The following is a 20355-nucleotide window of genomic DNA, read 5'->3' as shown; positions in this document are numbered from 1 at the left end:
ACGCGCCCTCAGAGGGCAGGCCTAGCAGAGCTGGTCTCACCAGCCGTGGCTGGCCTGCTGCTGCCCCTGCAGCTCCTTCCTGCCTCTTGGCTTGCGTGGGATGCGTGGTGGCAGTGAAGGCTGGGTTTGGGACTGGAGATGCAGGGCCTGGGGAGTGTCGCGGCCCTCCCAGCAGCTGATGGGAGGCGCTGGGACAGCAGGGGCCTGGGAGCCTGTGTCTGAGTCCTGGTTCCAGGGCCTGAGACTGGCACGGCTCCGTGGTGCCGACGCTGCTTGCTGAGAAGAGGGTGGGGCTCCTGGTGGTCTGGCAGTGCCAGGATCTAGGGCCTGCCTTCCTGTCCCTTGTGCATCCGTATGTCCTGAGTGCTGGCTCTGTGCCAGGCGTCATTCTGAGACTGGGGAGCAGAGGTGAACAGGAGACGAGGTCTCTTTCCATTGGGAGGGCAGAGGCCGTGTGTGAGTGCTGAGGTGCTGGGGGGCAGATGGCCGGTTTGCTGCCTGCGGTTCTGATGTGGGTGTGAGACGCAGCCTCACCTGCGGTTAGGTGCTTCAGGGCTCGGCTCCGCCCCCCATGTGACCTTCAGCTCGGGCCTGAGACCTCCTGAGCTGTCAGGTCAGGTCAGCTCTCAGGGGTCGTAACACCTCTCCCCGGAGTGCTTTGTTCTGGGGACCGGACAGGCATAGCGTGTGAGAGCTGCAGGCCGCGTGGATAGTGCGGACGGGGCGGGGTGTGTGTGTGTGTGTGTGTCGTGGTTAGTGTGGACGGTGTGTGTGTGTGTGTGTCCTCTTGGTTAGTGAGGACAGTGTGTGTGTGTGTGTCCTCGTGGTTAGTGAGGACAGTGTGTGTGTGTGTGTGTGTGTGTGTGTGTGTGTGTGTGTGTGTGTATTGGGTGGAGATGGTGTCCGTGGTGATGCTGGCTGTGCCCCCGGAGCCTTTGCTGGCCTTCCAGAGGATGGAGGTGGTGGTAAAGTAGGCGGGGTGAGCCCAGCTCTAATGACAGAGGGAGTGGAGATGCCCGTGAGGCTGGGGGTGGATGTGGTGCAGGTGCCAGGCAGGCCGGGAGGGGCCCGGGAGTGTGCCCAGGGATGGAGGCACGGCAGGGACGGGATGCGGCCTCGGCCGACTGTTGAAGCTCCATTGTCTCTTTGCAGCAGGAGCGCCTTCAGCTAGACCGCCTGAAAACTCAGCTGTCAGACGCCGTCCAGCGCTATGGAGTGGTGCAGAAGGTGAGGCCCCCAGCAGATGCCCTGAGCACCTGCCCTGGGCCAGCCTGGGACAGTCCCATTCCGCAAAGCAGCGGGGGGCCGCCTTGCAGACCTTTGACGGTTGCCAGGACCCGGCTGGTGTGACCTCAGTATGTGTGCAGTGAGGGACGTTTCCTCTGGACTGCTGCCCCAGAGGGTCCTCACCGGAGCCCCCTGGAGGTCGGAAGACAGGTGTGTCTGTGCCTCCGCCCCCGCCCAGTGTGTGGGAAGAGGCTGCCCGGCAGATTGTCCGCAGAGCCCTCAGGCAGCAGATTGTCCGCAGAGCCCTGGGCAGCAGATTGTCCGCAGAGCCCTGGGCAGCCCCACTCACCTGGAGCTGAAAGTGCTTCACTGTTGATCGTTGTCCAGTATTTCGTGTTGATCTGACCATCTCTTCTCTCTTCCCCACTTTTTCTGTTCTCCCCACCTCCCTCCTCTTGTACTTTATCCAACAGAAAATTGCAGAGAAGTCCAGAGCACTGCTTCCCACGGCACAGAGGGGCGGCAAGCAGCAGGTAGGTGCTGAGTACTTACTGTGGTCAGTGGGTGTTAGGGGACAGCATAGAATCCATGCCCTTGGGACTCCAGGGAAGGGCAGGGAGGACCAAGCTCTTACTGTATAGCACAGAGAGCTATATTCTATTCATAGATTTAAATATGTATGTGAGAAAGGAAGTGTGAAAATCAGTGATCCAATTCTCAATCTCAAGTAGCTAGAATAACAACAAAAAATTAAATCCAAAGAAAATACGTAGGAAAAAGCAGAAACCAATGAAATATAAAATAGATGCACAACAGACAAACTCAACAAAGTGAAAGGTCAGTTCTTTACGATGAGTAATGAAATTAAGTCCTATAAGATTAATCAAAATACAGAGAGAAAATACAAATTACTAGTATCAAGAATGAAAATACATATGTTATTAAAGCTTTTAAAAATGAAAAAAGTAATAAGATAATATGAGCAACTTATGCCTATCAAGTAATAAGATAATATGAGCAACTTATGCCTATCAATTTAACAACTTAATGAAATACAAATTTTTAAAGAAAAATGTAACTTACCAAGATGTGTAAAAAATATGGAAAGTGCAGTATTTATTAAAGAAATGGAATCCATAATTTAAAAACATCCTAGCAATTAAACTTCAGACCAGATGGCTTTAGTGATGAGTTCTCTCAAATATTTGGGGAATAAGTAATACCAGTTTATACAAACACTTACATACAGTATAAAAAAAGAATACCTCTCACCTTGCTTTATGAGGCTAGTAAATTTTAATTCCAAATTCTTATGAGGACTTTGTAAGAAAGAAAACAAGATGTCTTATAAGCCTAGAAGCAAAGACTCCTAACCAAAATATTTAAAAAAAAAATTCTTTATTTGGCTGCACTGGTCTTAGCTGTGGCGTGTGGGATCTCATTCCTTGACCAGAGATTGATCCCAGGCCCACTGCATTGGCAGCGTGGAGTCTTAGCCATTGGATCACCAGGGAAGTCCCCTAACCAAAGTATTAATAAACCAAGTCTAGCAATGCATCGGAGAAGGTGATGGCACCCCACTCCAGTACTCTGGCCTGGAAAATCCCATGGATGGAGGCGCCTGGTGGGCTGCAGTCCATGGGGTTGCTAAGGGTCGGACGCGACTGAGCGACTTCACTTTCACTTTTCACTTTCATGCATGGAAGAAGGAAATGGTAACTCACTCCAGTGTTCTTGCCTGGAGAATCCAGGGACGGGGGAGCCTGGTGGGCTGCCGTCTATGGGGTCACGCAGAGTTGGACACGACTGAAGTGACTTAGCAGCAGCAGCAATGCATAGAAGGATAATACACCATTCTAAAATGGGATTTATTCTAGGAGTGCAAGATTGGTTTACATTCAGAAATAATCAGAATAATTTATCACGTTAATACAGCAAGTAAGAATATCTACTTGATCATCTCAATAGACATGGAAGAGCATTTGGTAAAATTCAGCATCCACTTAGGGAGATGCAAAATTTTCCACAAACGAGTACTAAGTAGGAATGCCTTTAGTCTGATAGAGCATGTCTTCAAAAGTCCAGCAGTCAGCAGTGCCCTTGCTGGTGAGATGGTAAAACCTTTGCTCCTGAGAGTGCGGCTGAGACACGGTGTCCAGCACCGTTGCTTCTGTTCTTCAGTGTGCCGCAGGGAATATCCGCTGCAGTAAGACAGGAGAAAGAAGGAAAAGGTGCAGAACCACAGACAACATGATTGTGTGACTACAAAGTCTGAATGAATCTGGCAGAACTTAGAATTAATAAGTGAATGTAACAGGATTTCTGTTACCACGTTAATGTGCAAGAAAATACTGTGGGTGCCAGCAAAAGACAATTTGGAAATGATGTTAAAAAGAGACAGCACTTACCATAGCATCAAAACTAGGAAGAAACGTACGACCAGTTGTTTAAGCCTCTATATAGGAAACTGCAAAACACGACTGAAGAGAGATTACAGAAGATTAGATGACAGAGGGGCACACTGTGTGTGTAGACTGGAAAGTTTGGTGTACAAAGAAGTCGGTCCTCACTGAGTGGGTCTATACGTTCAACACAATCCAGATAAAAAGCCTAGCAGGTTTTGAATGTGTGTGTAAATTGTCAAGCTGATTACAAAATGTACATGGAAATATACAGGGCCCCAAATAATGAAGACAGTTTTGAAGAACAGAACTGGAGGATTTACACTCCCAGGTATCAGAACACAACCTCGAACTATAGATATTAAAACAGTGTGGTATTTGCCAACGGCTAAGCTAACAGACCGGTGGGAGCAGAGCTGCGTGTGGACGCAGACGCACACGTACGTCGTTGCCTGGGCGGTGTGAGGCACACTGCTGCACAGTGGGAGATGCAGGGTCTGCACAGGGCTTGATGCTGATCGGCCGATGGCTGAGCTGGGGAGGGTCCTGTCGGGCACACGGCAAGTACAGGTCCAAACACGCCACCCTCTGGTCTCTGTGTCGGAGCTGGTGGGGAGCAGCACGCAGGACCAGACATGCTCGCAGGCGGCAGCCGGCTCAGGCCGTGCAGACCTTCCAGGCCAGGGCCATTGCTCTGTGGACAGAGAGGCACTGGAGGACTCTGGGCACCAGGCTGCCACCCCCAGCAGATCCTTCCCCTCAGCTTGCCCGGCTCAGACTGCCCTCCGGGATCACAGATCTGGATATGAACAGTACGGCAGTGAAGTGTCTGGAAGCTGCCCTTGGAGGCTGTCGTCCTCTCACACAGATGAAAACGCACTTACTGTGAAGAAGAGGTGGTAAAGTTGACTTTGTTAAAGTCTGGACACCCCTGAGAGTGAAGAGGCGGCCCACAGAACGAGCAGAGGCGCTTGCACAACGCACATCTGAGAAGGATTTATGTCCACGATGTGTGCAGATCTCCTAAAAATTGTGAGTGCAGATGGCTGCATACCAACATAAAAGGGCGAACGCCTTGGGGGCACATTGCAAAGGGGACGTTGGAATGGCTGATGAGCACTTGGATGTGCTCAGCGTGTGTCGTTGGAATCACACAGAGAGAACCCACAGTGCTGCATCTCTGCACACCTAGCACCCACCAACAGCTGAAAAGAACAGGTGAAAACCCGGGAGAAGGCCGCGTGCCTGGGAAGCTGTGGAGCAGCTGGAGAGCTCATGCACTGGACGGGAGTGTGCGTGGCGCCCCTACTCTGGTCGCTGAACGTGTCTGTGGAGTGAAAGGTCTTCCTGCCTCGGCCTTGCAGCTCCTCCCAGGTGTGTACCCAGTGGAAAGTCACGTCAAAGAACGCTGAGCACAGCGCGACACGCAGCAGCTGACGCCTGGGGGAGAGCCAGCCCAGAGCATTTGTGCTGAGTCCGTGCGTGGAAGACTGGCAGCAGAGGGGATCGTGGCCAGCAAGTCCTGGTGACCTCTCAGACACGTGCTGAGCACAGAGGACAGAGGTCCAAACGGGCCGGAGCAACAGGCAGAGTCAAAAGCCAGACAGCCCTTGCTTGGGGTGGTGTCCTGAGTAGGGGCCTGGAATGTCTGTATCTTGACCTGGAAGTCTTTCCTTGGTTAAAGTTCACAGACCTGTCCACGTATGATTTGTGCCTTCAACTGCTCATGCCCTGTTTCAGTAGAATGTTTCCTAAAGGGGAAGAGAACGGCCAACAGTGCTTCCGAGAAGTTATGAAAGGTGATTTCCAGAAAATTTCGCAAGCTGTAGTGGATTAGCTGACACTGCAGATTCAGCCCAGGGATGCTGTTGCGCTGATGCTCCAGACTTTGGGGCCGCCATCTGCAGGCTGGTGGTCCCTGGCAGGAGTAGGGGTGCCCACCTGTTCTCCAAGCCGAGCGCCGGCGTTCCTGGAAGCAGGTCGACCTCCTTGGCTGTGTTGGCTGCTACCTCAACTGGGTTCTGGCTCAGCCTCCAGCCTGGGTCAGGCCCAGCCGGTGGGCAGCCCCTGGGGGCTCCTGGGCTGGCTGCTGTCCCCAGGCAGGGCGGAGCCTGTCTCTCACCAGGAACGCTCTCCAGCGTGCCTTGCCAGCGCCAGTGCGGCGTGCGGTCCCCGGAGCCCCGTGTTCCCGGGCTACAGCAGCAGAGACCACCTCACTTGCACATCTGCAGGGGGCTCTTTAGTCATGTGTCCCCCTCAGAGCCGCACCCCGGCGGTGGCTCCGTTACTTAACACAGGGCCGGGGAAGGATTGAGTGTCTCGCCAGTCCTTTGTTCTGGGCTTTGCGGAGCTCCCAGAGATGTCCATCAGCTGACCACAGCCTTTGCTGTTTGGAGGAATGGACGACCAGTCTTGGGGCTGCTGCACAGAAGCTGTGTTTCCCAAGAGTGAGACCAGCTCTCGTCCTGACCCCTGCCCTCCTGCCCGGGTCACGGATACTCCCTTGCGGACCCCTGGGTCAGAGTTTGCGAGACAGTGGCCTGTTTCCCAGAGCTCCTGAGAGCCCTGGGTCCTGCCTGGCTGCTCACTGGCCTCCCCGAACCCTCACTGGGCTCCATCTCTTCTCACGGGAAAGTGCTTGGCCCCCCTCCCACCCAGCAGTCATATTGGATTGTTGGATCATGGGTGTGAAACGGACATGTCAGAACAGGACCCAAGCCCTTGGCCTTGGAGCGAAGAGAAAGCCGCCTTTGTTGGCTGCCTTGTGAGCTGGAAAACCATCCCCCGGCCGCGTCCTGTGCTGCGGCCCCAGTGCCCTGGCAGCAAACCCTAATTCTGGCTTCAGAGCTCAAGACCCAGACCAAGGCTTTGTAAGAAGACAGGGTGCTTTCTGATCATTCAGGAGGGGTCTGGGCAGGGCCAGCCGCCTCTCCTTCCCTGGTCCCTTGTCCTGAGCCGCTTGGGGAGGGCGGGTCATACCTGTGGGGGCCAGGGCGTGCACCCACGCCTGCAGGGAGGCTGGCCCCCTCTCCTGTGCTTTCCGGGGGCTTCCGTGGAACCAGACTCCAGGCGGCCGGACGTGGAACCTTGTGCACTTGCTCACGTTGTGCGTCTGAGTCACTGTCGCTGGCCCGCCCACGCTCCTGGTTGTGCTCCCAGCCCATACTGGCCAGGTTCTGCTCATGGCAGGGCTGCTGAGGGTGCGTCTGTGCCTCAGTCGCTGGGTGCATGGCCTGGGCTCTTCCCACGGGAGGTGCCCCAGGTCAGTGGAATCAGTGGAGCTCAGGGCCAGGTGGCCTGTTCTGGAGCAGCCTCTGCTGCAGGGAGGGGTGTACTGTCGGGGTCCCTTGCAGGCACAGGGCCCCCCTTGCCCCATGACTCACTCGCATGGGGACTTCCGGCACCCCATGGCCCCTGACTGGGGCTTTCACACATGCTTCCTGGTCGGGGCCTCGCCCTCATCCCCGTCCACCCTGTCCACGGCTCTGGACACAGCCCCATCACATGGACACGAAGGCTGAGGTGGGAGAAGTTAAGAATGAGCCAGGTCACACAGCTCATCAGCAGAGCTGAGCATTCCCAGTCCCCTCGCCTTGGGGGCCTGGGGTGTGCCGTCTGCGAGGGGCCCCAGGTGCCGTTCCTCCTGCTGGGAGTGCGGGTGTGCCCGGCAGGGGTGGGGTGGACACAGGCCACGGACCACAGGTGTGGGCCACTGTTCCCGTCTGGCGGAGGAGAAGGTTGAGGCTGAGTGCACGTGACAGACCTGGGCCTCCGGCAGGGCCGGTTCCGGGCCTGACCTGACACGCCCCACAGCCCAGGCGGGGCTGGGGCCGCAGAGAAGAGGAAGTGCGGGCATACGGCCTGGCCCCGGCCGCCACCGGCTGCTGCCCGCTTTGGCACTGCTCGCTTCCTCCACCCACAGCGGGAGGGGAGGTGATAATTGCCACCTTGGACGAGGAGTGCTCGTCAACAGAGTTTTTAGATCTTTTATTTTATATTCATCCATCCACGTGTTTATTTATGTAAAGGCCTCCCTGGCTCTGGGGATGAGGTGAACACGTGGTCTGGAGGGAGTGCACTGGCTCTGGGAGGAGGATGGCTGCATGTGGATGCGCTCCCTGTGACCATGGGGCGCGTGCCCACCCTCCTTGGGCCCACTGCAGCCAGGCCTGGGACGGCCCGCGCTGAGCGCTCAGGCTGCGGGCAGGGGCCCAGTATCTGCCCCCCATCACGGCGGCCCCAGCACCCAAGGCCCTGTGGGGCAGCCCCGACTGACAGGCTGGGGCCCGGTGTCTGCCCCCCATCATGGTGGCCCCAGCACCCGCAGCCCTGTGGGGCAGCCCCGACTGACAGGCTGGGGCCCAGCCCCTGCAGAGCCGGGCTGGGGGCTCCCGGGTGCCTGGTGTGGGCCTGGCCCGGCGGCAGTAGGCTGTGCAGTAACGGTGGTCTGTGTCTCGGCAGAGTCCCCAGGCCGCCTTTGCTGAGCTGGCTGACGACGAGAAGATCTTCAACGGGGGCGATGGTGTGTGGCCGGGCCACGAGCAGGCGCTGCTTCCCGAGATCACCGAGGAGGACCTGGAGGCCATCCGGCTGCGCGAGGAGGCCATCCTACAGATTGAGGTGTGGCTTCGTGCACGGGCAAGCATGCACGCGTGTGTGCACGCCTGATCCGCCTGAGTCCTGGCCGTGGCCACTCTCGGCATGCCACCAGTGGGGGTTAGGCTGTCCCATGCCCAGCACACCCAGGCCTGCTCCCGTCCGAGCCCAGGGCGTGGGACCTCTGCTCGCTGGGCCTCGCCTGAGCTTGGCCACGTGGGCCACCCATGGAGGGCGCAGAGTCCGTGGAGCACGTGTCTTGTCCCCGCCCGCCTGTGTTTACCAGCAGGGTCAGCCGTCTGACCTGGAGCCCGGAGCCCATGCCTGGGGGGCACAGCCAGTCCCCAGGGCTGCCTCCATCACTGCACACGGAGGTTTCCAGAGGGTGTTCTGCTCTGATGAGGCCCTTCAACAACCAGAACAGTTTCCCTAGGATAGTGTTTGAGTGGTTGAGTGAACTGCCGGAACTGAACCGGTGATTTGGTGGGGCTGCGAGCAGGTGGCGGTGGTGCTGGGGGTCCGACCTTGGGGCGGGGGCGGGGCCGCTGGTTTCTTCCGCTAGTTGGTATGTGTGTAATGCACGCCGCCAGACGTTCCCCTCGCCAGGTATGGTCTCTGACAGCTGCCAGAGGTGTGCAGGCCCCTGGGTGGGTGTGCAAGGGTATGAGTGGACATGCAGGAGCAGGTGTGCAGGTGAGTGTGCACCGGGGCCTGTCTCCTGTTGTGGGAAATGTGTTTATTAGGACATGGCTCTCGGGGTGCTCGGTTCTCTTGGTGGTGGCCCCGAGCCCCTGAGCGTGTGTTTCCTCCTCCCTCAGGGCCTCGGTTTTACCTGCAGGAAGAGGTGCTGGGGGCCTGCCTGCCCCCCAGACCCCAGGAGCTGTGTTTCTGGAACAGAGTTTCCCTGAAGCATCTTCTTTTAGAAAAACGGGAAATTGGGCTAAAAAACTGAGTCACAGGACCCGTCACTGTGTCTGCAGTGGGCAGGTCTGCACTCCTGAGGGCGGTGGACGCCCCCCTTACTGCTGCCCCCTGCCCCACTCTGCCCAGCAGAGCCCCCCCCCCAACACACACACACACTCCACTGCTAGAGAGGAAGGCGGCGCACGGCCGTCTTGGAAGGCAGGCCTCTCCTTGCCGAGCTCCTCCAGGAAGGACTGGACACACAGACGTCCTTTCCTGCTGGTGGCACACGAGACCTGCTTTCCCCGAGAGCTCAGAACAGTCAGGGGCCCTTGTGCCACAGCTTGGGGGGCTGGCAGGCCTGTGGCGAGAGGGACCTGCTGCTGCTTCAGCTCAAGAACTGAAGCCCTCTTAGGAGGACCCTCGGCCGCACTGAGGTCAGGCCGCCTTGGTGGGATGAGGGGCTCCAGGGTTGACGTGGCCTTGGCCAGGCGTGCAGGGCACAGAGGTGCAGGCTCCATCACAGGGCCCGGCTTGGGGACACAGGTGGGTGGGGTGACCCCCTGGAAATGGGGGAAGCTCCTGAGCAGGGGCGGGCTCCACTCTGAGATCCAAGGCCCAGCAGGTCGTCGGGTTGGTTTGCTCAGGGGGTTGCCTGTGCCTTGACGGCCTCTCGTGGCTGACACGCTGCAGGAGGGGACCCCAAGGTGGGGTTAGGGAGGCCCAGGCACTGCCAGCCCGTCCTCGTCTGAGCAGTGAGTATGGTGGGTTCACGGGGGCCGTGGATAGGACCTGAGGCCAGCCTCGCCGTTCCGCTGTGTCCTCACCTGTGTGTGGGTGACGCCGTGTGCAACAAGCGTCGGCTGGAGGGTGATGGCCTGGGATTGCGGTCAGCATCCCTGGTCTCCTCCCTGCCTCCCTCATCCGTCCTCCCCTCCCTCCCCCCGCCCCGTCATCTTTGGAAATGGGAAAAACAGACCGATTGTCGTTGGCCATCACACAGCCCCTGCCAGGTTTGCAGCTGTCCTGATACCAGCACACAGGTCTGGGAGGAGGCTAGGCAGCCTGGCGCCTGCCTGTGGCAGCAGAAGCCCGTCCCGGAGTGGGTGGCGGCCCCCGCCCCTCCAGGGGCACCTGAGCCCCACTGCCCAGGCTTCTCGAGGTTGTCCGTCCGGGTCTGCAGGGCCGGGCTGCCGTGAGCAGAGCCCTGTGGAGGGGCTGTGGGAGCAGCGTCGGGCCAACACATGGGGCATTTCTCTCCCTGGCCACTGCAGAGTGTTTCCATGTGGCCACTGCTTCCTGCACCCCAACTCTGCCTCCACGTTCCCAGGGGGCGCTGCACATGTGTGGTTTATGCACGCACAGCATCGCTGGATGGAGGGAGACCTGTGGTCCCAGAGCCCCTCGGAGGCCCTGGGCTGCCCTCAGGGACCTCTCTATTGGCTGGGCGGAGGGGTGTGGACAGATGGGAAAACCAAGGCCCGAAAAGTGGGATTACAGTCGGAGCCAGAGGCTCGCCGCCTCACGTCCCTTCGTGTTCCTCACTGTTTTCTGCCTCCTGGCCCGTGATGGGTGTTTTCATGGCGGGTGCCGGGCCGGGAACAGCCTGGTGCTGGTGGGGGCAGACTGACGGGTCCACTCCCTGCCCCTCCTCCCCCAGGTCACCCTCTGGACAAAAGGAGGCTTCGGGTGCCTTGTCCTGACTTTAGGTCCAAGTCTCCGCTAGCCGGCTCGGTGACCTGGGTCTTGCTGCTTGCCTCGGTCGTTGCTTCTGTGAGACGGGTGGGTCAGGGCACCTGGGCTTGGGGCCGGGGTCAGGTGGTGAGTGGGCAGGAGGCTGAGGGCTGCTGGGGCCGCTGTTGATTCTGGGCCCTTGCCTGGCTCGGTGGCCCCTGGACCTGCCCAGTTAGGTTTCAGACGAGGGTGTCTTGCTATTTGGGGGGGTGGGCGCCTTGAGGACCTCCACCCAACCTCCCGGGGCAGCCCATCCCCTGGCAGCACCAAGTGTCCTCCGAGGCCCCCTAGGGGCTCTCCGTCTGTGGGCGGATGAGATGCCCCCGCCGCCCTCTCCCCTCTTGCCCCGCAGGCCCCCCAACCCCATGCTGGGCTCCTGTGCCAGGCTGAGGGGAGCTCAGAGCCCGCAGGAGCCAGGCCTGCGGGTGGGCTGCTGCGACGGGTGGGTGCGCACAGGGCCCTCTGGGGCGCCTCTGGGGCTCCTCCTCCCGCCCTGACTAAGCTGCTCTCTGGCCTCCCAATCGAGGGCCCCTCTCTGACGTTGGTCCCAGGTGTCAGCACGTGGACCCCAAAACTCCCAGGGCCCCAAGGGTCGGGGTATAGGTGTCACTGGGGGACACTCAGGTCACGGGCTGGGGATGCTTGGCAGACAAAGTGGGGCATCCCTGGTCCCCCGTGGCAACCCCTGCAGCTCAGGCCGAGATGGGGGCTGGGAGACAGGGTGGGCCGCTCCCGAGGGGCAGGGCTGTGCCTGCCGGTCCCCTTTCCTGGGAGACCACCCTCCCAGAGGGCGGGGACAGGGCCTCCAGAATCGCCTTCTCCCGGGGGCAAGGACGTCTCTGGCCAGCGGCTTGCCCAGTGTCCCCACTGCGGCAGCTGGCTCGCTTAGTGGGCCTTCGGCACATTTGCTGTTGGCCAGATGCTAACGGGTGACCCCCGCTCCGTCCCCGCAAGGCCGCCCCCCACTCTGCAGGCCCCACAGGGCGCCGTGCTCCTGCTGCCCTCCGGCTGGCTCTCGGGCACGTCCTCACGGGTCCTCTGGGGGGCGGCCCTCTCCAGCCCTGGAGCGGTGTGGCCCCGCCTCGCAGACCTGGACTCCTCGCTGCCCCCTAAGTGGGCTCCCTTGTCCACCGCCCTCAGTGGGGCCGAGGTCACTGGGCCAGGACCTGGCCAGTGCGTCCCTCCTCCCCCGCCCCGAGCCTGGACCCTGCTGACGCTTCAGCACCTGTTCCCTTTTATTTTCAGGTTTTGGCTCAAGTATTCCGTATCTAAGGTTTCATTTCCCTGCATTGTCTAGCGTGCCGTGTAATTAAATATCTTGTTAACCATTCCTCTTCCTGCAGGAGACTGTAAGCCCCATGGAGGCAGGGGTGTTGGCTGTTTTAGTCTGGCTGTGTTCCTGCACCTGCAGGATGCCTGGCACTGCCTGGACTCTCAGGCCCTTTCTCTGGGACAGACAGAGGGAGGGGCTGGGGGGATGGATGGGTGGCGGGGGATGGATGGATGGATGGGGATGTGGATGGATGGATGGATGGTGGGGGTGTGGATGGATGGATGGGTGTAGGGGTGTGGATGGTGGGGGACGGATGGATGGTAGGGGTGTGAATGGATGGATGGATGGTGGGGGTGTGGATGGTGGGGGATGGATGGATGGGGATGTGGATGGATGGATGGGGGATGGATGGATGGATGGTGGGGGTGTGGATGGTGGGGGATGGATGGATAGTGGGGGTGTGGATGGTGGGAGATGGACGGATGGATGGGGATGTGGATGGATGGGTGGGGGATGGATGGATGGGGATGGATGGTTGGTTGGATGGTTGGGGTGTGGATGGTGGGGGATGGATGGATGGATGGGGATGTGGATGGATGGATGGGGGATGGATGGATGAATGGTGGGGGTGTGGATGGTAGGGGTGTGGATGGTGGGGGATGGATGGATGGTGGGGATGTGGATGGATGGATGGGGGATGGATGGATGGATGGTGGGGGTGTGGATGGTGGGGGATGGATGGATGGATGGGGATGTGGATGGATGGGTGGGAGATGGATGGTTGGATGGTTGGGGTGTGGATGGTGGGGGATGGATGGATGGATGGGGATGTGGATGGATGGATGGGGGATGGATGGATGAATGGTGGGGGTGTGGATGGTGGGGGATGGATGGATGGTGGGGGTGTGGATGGTGGGGGATGGATGGATGGTGGGGGTGTGGATGGATGGTGGGGGTGGATTATTGGGGGATGGATGGATGGTAGGGGGTGGATGATGGGGGTGGATGGTGGTTGGCGGATGTGGATGGATGGATGGTGGGGATGGGTGAATGGTAGGGGTGGATGATGGATGGGGATGGATGGATGAATGGTGGGGGTTGGATGGATGGTGGGGGATGGATGGATGGTGGGGGAGGGTAGATGGTGGGGGTGGATGGTGGTTGGCAGATGTGGATGGATGGATGGTTGGGGGTGTGGATGGTGGGGGATGGATGGATGGATGGTGGGAGAGGATGAGGGAGGGGTGGGTGGATGGTTGAGGGTGGGTGGGTGGCAACTGAATGAGAAACTTTACGTGTTGGGACTCCACAGAAGATTTGTGTTTTAATAAGAGGGCTCTGCTGCCTGTACGTATGTGCGTCTGCAGCCCACACAGAAGCCTGGGAGCACAAGCACCCTGTGCTCCAGATTTACTGAAGCCTAGGTGGAGGCTGGAAGCAGGCGCGTCACTTGGCTGGGCCCGGTGGCTTGTGTGAGGCAGAGCCGGGACTGTGGCCAGCGCCTGGCTTGAGAGCGGGGCCGTCCTGACGGCGGTGCTCTGCCGTCTCTTCCTGGCGGAGGGTGTGGCAGGGCCCTGAGGCCTCCTGTGTGAAGCCCAGAGCCCAGGAGCCTGTCCGTGAGGCCCAGCTCTGCCTCCCACGTGGTCACTCAGCTCTGGTCGAGGGAGGTTCTTGCTCTCTGGAGGACAGGGCAGGGCCGGGTCTCCCCAGGGGTAGGAGGAGGTTGAATGAGACGGGACTGTGCACCCAGCCACTGCCAGCGTGTAGCGGACTTGCCAAGGCACTGGTCTGGCCACCTGGGGTGGACCAGAGTTGCCTGTGGGCTCCCAGTAGGGTCTGCCGCGGCCTGCCCTGCCCGGGCCCCCTCTGCCCAGCCCGTCGCACCTGCGCTTACCTGCGCCCCTGTGCTCCCACCCCCTCCTGGGCTGCTGAGTCACCTGACCCAGGTGTGCAGCTCGCTCACCAGCTGCTCTGTTGCCATGGCTACCTGGCAGGCCGAGGGAGCAGGCTGGGGTGAGGAGGGGGCCTGGCCGCTCTCCCTGTAGCTGGTGTGGTAAAGCTGAAGCCCAGGGGGAGGATGATCTGGCCAGAATCTAGCTATAAATATGGGAATCAATCAATAAACAAAGTTTGGCTGTTCCATTAGCTGGAACAGTCGTCTCTGTAGGTGGATGGTTGCCAAGATCCTAATTATGAGGAGAGATTGCGTGGTAGAGAAAAATGCAGCGGTATTTTCTTTCCTTTCGTGGTTAAAAGTGGAGGGAACACACGCACACACAGACACGCGCGCCGAGGTTTTATTATGTCCTGTGCAAGGCTGTTATTCCTCAGTGCCAGTAAAAGAGGAGAGAAGATTCCGTGAGAGCTTTTAATGAGTTCTAGTTTTAGAAGCAATCAGGATAATAATTGCATGATTTAAACATTTACTAAGTTAAGGTGTTTTTTTCGTCTCTCCCGCTCCCCGGTGCCCACGCCTGGGCACACGGCTCCCGGTCCCTGCCGCCCTTGTGCGCCACAGCTGGGGCTGCCCCTGGGGGCTCCATCCCGGCAGCTCTGGGGGATTCTGGGCTCCCGGCATGGCCCCCCGTGGCCTGCCTGGCCTTGAGATCAGACCCCGGGCCTGAGGCCTGGCCTTCCGCCTGGCTGCCTTCGGGGGCTCCATCCCGGTGGCTCTAGGGGCTTCTGGGCTTCTGGCATGGCCCCCCGTGGCCCACCTGGCCTTCCGCCTGGCTCCGGGCCTGAGGCCTGGCCTTCCGCCTGGTTCCTGGTGGGTGTGGGCTCTGGCATGTCCCGCCTTTCCCTCAGCACCCTCCGTCAGGAGCTGAGCCTGCTCAGGTGCCCAGCATGGTGACCACGCGTCCCTGCTGGTTGCCTGTGTCCTGACGCTGCTGCTCAGCGTGCAGGCCGCTCCTCTGCGTGCCCACTGTCAGGTCCCCCGACAGGCGTACCCTGGGCTCTGGGAGTGGTCTGGAGGGGGAGCTGCAGGCCAAGGAGGGCCTCCACGGGCAGAGGGCCCAGGGCTGGGGTGGGACTGTGGCCTTGGACTACCGAGGCCGGTTCTCTACTCTTGGGCCATTATGGTGGGGCTCCTTGCCCCAGACCTCCTGGAGGGCGGGGGCTGTATGCCCACAGGCTGATCTGCCTGGGAGCTGGGACCCAGCGCCCTGGAGCCAGCCTGGTCGACTCTGAGATCACCTAGGAGGCTGCTGCCTCGTGGTCCCGGAGGGGTCTGACCCCAGGCTCGCCTGCCATCCTCTCTCCACAGTCTGGCCTGCTCTGCCTGGAGGGTGCCCCCTGCTGACCCCTCACAGCGGCTCACGGCTGGGGGTCAGGCCTCAGGTGTGCCTGCGGGCCAGCCTGCTGCTGGGGCGGTGTCCCCCGAGTCCGCCCTTGCTTCCTCGGCCGCCAAGCTGGCGGAGACGGGCTGCAGCCCAGGGCCCTGGGACACCCCCACTCCCCTTATTCCCTCCAAGGTGGCTTGCTTCCTTCTTGAGCAAGAGCTGGGGTTGCTCTTTATTCAAAAGGATAATTCCAGTGGTTGGGGGGCTCTTGAGCCAGGAGAACGCTGTGACAGACCTGCGAACCCTGGAGCGCTGGGACTCCCGCTGTCTTCTGCAGGGGCGGGGGCGGGGAAGCAGAGTGGAAGGGCTCTGGCCTGGGGTGTGTCCTTGCGGCCCGGGTTCTGAGAGGAGCCAGCTCAGACTCAGCCAGCACACCTCCTGTCCTGACGGGTCAGGGGGCCGGTCAGCGGTTGGTTCGGCTCACCACGGGAACGCACAGAGCAGGTGTTAGGGGTGTGGGCCCCCCTCAACCGGGGGAGTCGGTGGCGGAGGTGAGTGGGGAAGGGGTCTCTGTAGTAGGTGGTTCCCGGGGCACAGAGAGGGGGCCGGGGGCCCAGCCTGAGCGTCTATTCCAGAGGGTAGTTAGTTCATCCCTGGACGACTCAGAGGGTCACAGGCCTGAGGGCAAAGCAGGGCCCCAGGACAGCCTGCTGGGGACATGGGCCGCCATGCTTCTCAGTGTCAGCTGAGAGGTGGGCACAAGTCAGCGTTGGAGTCTCGGGCATCATCAGAAGAGGGAAAGAAAAGAAAAGATAGCACTAAGTCGTGTCCAACTCCTGCAATCCCATGAACTGTAGCCCGCCAGGCTCCTCTGTCCATGGGATTCTCCAGGCAAGAGTACTGGAGTGGGTTGCCATTCCCTTCTCCAAGGAGGGGAGCTGGGAACCAAGCAGGGTGCCAGTGTCAAAGGTCACGTCCACGTCCAAGAGGCTGGTGAGTGGAAACCTCCCTGGCGGCGGTCTTTTGACGACGACCTTCTCGAGACGGGATGCCATGCCCTTGGCATGATGTCTGGTGGGCGGGGGGGTGTCACCCACACGAGGCTCCCCCGGAGCTGCTGCTCTGTGGATCTGGGGCGCTGGGGGCATCTCGGTTCACGCCTGTGGGCCAGGTCAGTGCTGCTCTGCTGGGCCAGCCAGGAGCAGCCAGCACTCTGGCAGCAGCCACCTGGCTCCAGACCTACCCCGTGCATGCGCCGCCGGGCATGGCGGGTGTGGAGGGCGGGTGGAGGGGGCCTGGGAGCGACCCCAGGCCCCAGATGGCTGGGCTGGCACCGGCTCCTGTCCGCCATCCGCAGCCACAGCCCTGACGGTGTTCGGGGGGTTGCTTTCTACAGAAGCGTGGTGTGGGGAGGGACCATGGAGGGGGTGGCCCCCATGTGTCTGCAGCAGTTAGAGATTAGCTTTGGCCACTGCATCTCCTGAAGTGGGAGGCCTCTCTTGAAGCCCTGAAGGGAGCTGGACTGGGGACCTGCTGTCCCACCCAGGCAGTCCCGGGTTCTTGGGGTCAGTGCTACTTGGACAAGGAGCACCTGCCCCAGTAGCCGTGTGTCCCCGTCAGAGCCGGGCCACAGCTGTGTGCCACTGCTCCAGCTTCCGCCCCTACGCACCTGGGCAGGCAGCCTGTGGTCCTGGGCCCCCAGAGACCCCAGGCTTGTGGCTCCTGCTTGCCACCCCTCCCACCCTGTCCTTCCCTGAGACACTGTCCCTGTGCCCGGGGGAAGGGGTCCACCACACGCGTGCTGAGTTCACCAGCGGCTGGGGCAGGAGGCCTCCCAAGAGTGAGCCTGCCATCCCTGGTGCTGTTTAGGGGTCCGGACTGCCGGGGCTGCCTGGCTCCTGGTGAGCAGGGGTGTCCCAGGAGAGCCCCTTAACCTCTGGTGCTGGCTTCCCTGCCTGCCTGGCGGTGACCTCATGCAGCCAGGGGAGACTGAGCACCTTAAAAGGCCCCTTGGAGCCCCCGAGTCCAAGACTCGGGACCCCCCAGGCTTCTGCCCACGGTGCAGGCTCAGTGGCTGAGGTCGAGGCTGGCCGTCTGGACGCCTTGGGGTGGGGACCTGGAAGAGTGGGGAGGTGGGCTTATGTCGGTGAGGTCTGGCTGAGGCCAAGGCCGTCACGGGTGGCCTCAGGGTCTGGACCTTTGGGTTGCACCTGAGTTCAGCCTTCCCACCAGCAGCCTCGTCCAGGGAGGGCTGTGGGGATGCAGATCCCAGAAGTGGGTCCAGGCCAGAGGCCGCCCGAGGCCCCGCACTCATCACCACCTTCCCGGCCGTGGCCCGGTTCCCGCAGAGCCACCGCCTCTGCTGTGTGTAAGCCCGGTAATTGAATTGCGATTGATAGTACTTGTCGGTTTAAGATCATGCTAATTGCTTCATTTCCCAGAACACTCCTAAAAAGAAAATGAATCTCCCTGCGATATTTAGCAGTGGGGTGAAATGACCCTGGTGGAAATGAATCCAGGGTCCTGATGGGCTGCAGGGTGGTGGACGGCGGGCAGGGGCGTGGTGCCTGCATCTCAGAGGTGTTGGAGGGGCCTCCCCTCCTGGCTCTACCCTGGCCACGCGCCCGGCACCGAGGGAGGAGGCTTGGATTTGCTGGGTGGTAGGTGTGGGGACTTGACTCCTAGGTGAGCCGCTTTGCCCAGGGTCACCTGGCTGGCCAGTGGAGGAGCCATCTCCTGCAGGGAAGGGGCTCAAGTCAGCGGGCATTGGTGCCAACCCCCACCCTCCCCCTTTCTGAGAGGCCCTTCTCGAAGCCCTGTGACCTCAGTGCGCCCAGCACAGCCCCAGGCGTGTGCTCTGTAAGTGGCATGCCCGCATCCTTCATCCACATCACTTCTGCTTTGTTGGGCGAGTGGAGTTAAGATACAGGAGGGTGGCAAGAAGAACGCAAGCGGCCAGCACGATGAGCAGGGTGGGATGTACCCCAGAGTCTCCGGGTCCAAGTTCTGCTTCTTACCCCACTCACTGGCTTCAAGAAGTTCCTCAGTCTTCAGACAGCAGAGGGGCTTCCGTCCATCCACTGTCCACTATTCTGTCCATCCAGCCGTCTACCCGTCAGTTTCGCTTCCATCCGCCATCCATCTATCCATCCACTGTTCATCTCTCCGTTCATCCACCCATCCAGTTCAGCATCCATCCGTCCACTGTCCGTCCACCCACCGCCCAGCACCCACCTGCCCACCATCCACTATTCATCCATCCACCATCTACCACCCACGTGTGCCGGCCATGCTGGGTGCCAGGTGTACAGAGAGGGGCAGGTCGGCCCCTCAGTCGAGGAGCCGCAGGAGGGGACGAGGAGTGAGGTGTCTGCAGGACTGAGGGGCCTGCGGGAGGTGCACTGAGCCCTCCATTCCGGACATCCTCCTCTCCTCTGGTCAGGCCTGCGGGTCAGTGCTGGGGACGCCATCCTGCAGAAGACTGCACCCTTCAAGGGCCAGCGCGGGGTCCTCTGCACCCAGGGAGGGCGCTCACGGCCCTGGGATGCTCAGCGTGGGCTTTGACCTTCGCGTTGGGGGACAGTGCTTCAGATCCCAGCAGTGTTTTTGAGTTGAGGGGTCGCCCTTGGCTCATTTCTGGTTCTTGGCTGTGCCCTTGACCTCTGAACTGCTGCCCCAGGAACCTAACGGCTGTCCTCTTCTTTCCACAGAGCGACCTGTTAGATGTGAACCAGATCATCAAGGACTTGGCCTCCATGGTTTCAGAGCAAGGAGAGGCCATCGGTGGGTACCCACAGCATCTGCCAAGCCACCTGCCCTGCCTGCCCCAGGCCGTCCTCGGGGGTGCCCTCTGTCTGGCTTCGACCCGAATCCTTCCAGCAACTGCCCCAGGGAGGGGTGGGCATGGTCTGGCGGGGTTGCCTGGCACACAGTGGGGCCTGGGCAAGTTCCGGCGGTCCGAGCCTCTGCTGGCCGCTCTCCATGCCCTCCCACCACCCTGGGTCGGCCCAGCCCCTCAGGAAGGCCAGCCCGGGGACGCCCCTGAGGGGTGGGCCCCTCTTCCTGCTCGTGGGAGCGTCAGGGCCGCCTGCCCCTCACCCTGCGCCTTCCTCTCAGGAGCGTGTGCGGTGGGGACTGGCTGTGCGGGGAGAGCTGTCCTGCCCCTGCGGCGGCTCTTTCCCTCCACGCGAGGGCCCCCGCCGCACCAGCCCGGCTGTCTAGCTGTGTGGCCACAAGGCTTTCCTGCTCCTCCCCCCTGTACCCGGGTGCCTGGGGCGGTGCTAGGCCACAGCCTGCGGCCCTCAGGAGTGAGGTGGCTCCCAGTGCCCAGAGCCACTTGGTAACAGGCAGCTTGTGGCCGGGGCCCAGGCCTCCCCACACCCCTCTGCACCCTGATCTCGGGCTGAGTCGTCGCCTCAATGGAGCCTGGAGGCCGGGGCGTGCTGAGGCGCAGGCGTGTATTGCTCCCCAAGAGGCAGCCCAGCCCCCACCCTGGTGTGTGCTGCATCCCCAGGAGCAGAGCGAAGGAGGGGGTTGGGCCGTGCCGCCTGCCAGCCCCTCACTGGTCCGCAAGCCTGGGTGCCCACGGGACCCCAGCTCCTGCTGTGGGCAGCTCTGGGCATCACCCGTCCCGGCTCACGGCACCTCTCCTGGGACCCTCCGTCTCCACGTGCTTGATTACCTCTGTGGGTGACCGTCTCAGGGTGGGTGTGCAGAATGCTTTGTACGCTCCAGATGGACACCCAGGTGTTTCCCGGATGGTCACCAGATGGTCACTCGGTCTCAGCGATGGGCCAATGAGGAGGGCCTCTCTGCTCTCGCCGGGTGGGGGGCTGGCAAGGACTGACCTCCTCCAGTGCTATGCCTGCTGGAGAGGTGGGCCCCAGTGCCCAGAATAGCCACAGCCCAGGACCCCACTGCGTGCTGGAGTGGGTGTCCC

General features: G+C 60.8%; 2 protein-coding genes across 24 annotated transcripts in view; one reads left to right on the top strand and one right to left on the bottom strand.

Annotated features, from left to right (window-relative positions):
• Window positions 1-20355, top strand: part of TSNARE1 (t-SNARE domain containing 1) — a 117062-nt gene that overhangs the window by 53746 nt on the left and 42961 nt on the right. For 17 of the 23 annotated variants that reach the window (XR_015140387.1, XR_015140385.1, XR_015140386.1 and 14 more), the window contains 4 exons: window positions 1153-1227; window positions 1701-1760; window positions 8091-8249; window positions 19127-19199. Coding sequence is in view for 19 of the 23 variants with exons in the window: in XM_086335625.1 (XP_086191751.1) it covers window positions 1153-1227; window positions 1701-1760; window positions 8091-8249; window positions 19127-19199 (367 nt within the window). In the remaining 4 variants the exon portion in view is untranslated. The remainder of the gene's footprint in view (window positions 1-1152; window positions 1228-1700; window positions 1761-8090; window positions 8250-19126; window positions 19200-20355) is intronic. The other 6 variants (XR_015140388.1, XM_086335626.1, XM_086335622.1 and 3 more) reach the window with 1 other exon arrangement.
• Window positions 3064-7138, bottom strand: LOC147359770 (uncharacterized). The gene is made up of 2 exons (XM_086335627.1): window positions 6609-7138; window positions 3064-4323 (listed from the first exon to the last, which is right to left on the bottom strand). The coding sequence occupies exons 1-2, from the start codon at window positions 7003-7005 to the stop codon at window positions 3815-3817; spliced, it is 906 nt and encodes a 301-aa protein (XP_086191753.1). The 5' UTR covers window positions 7006-7138; the 3' UTR covers window positions 3064-3814.

Source organism: Bos grunniens, chromosome 14, assembly GCF_055505025.1.
Source record: "Bos grunniens cultivar Pamir isolate PY7600 chromosome 14, Bosgru_T2T1.0, whole genome shotgun sequence".
Lineage (NCBI taxonomy): Eukaryota > Metazoa > Chordata > Mammalia > Artiodactyla > Bovidae > Bos > Bos grunniens.
The sequence above is the reverse complement of the archived record's forward strand: the minus strand, read 5'-3'. Positions and strand labels throughout refer to the sequence as shown.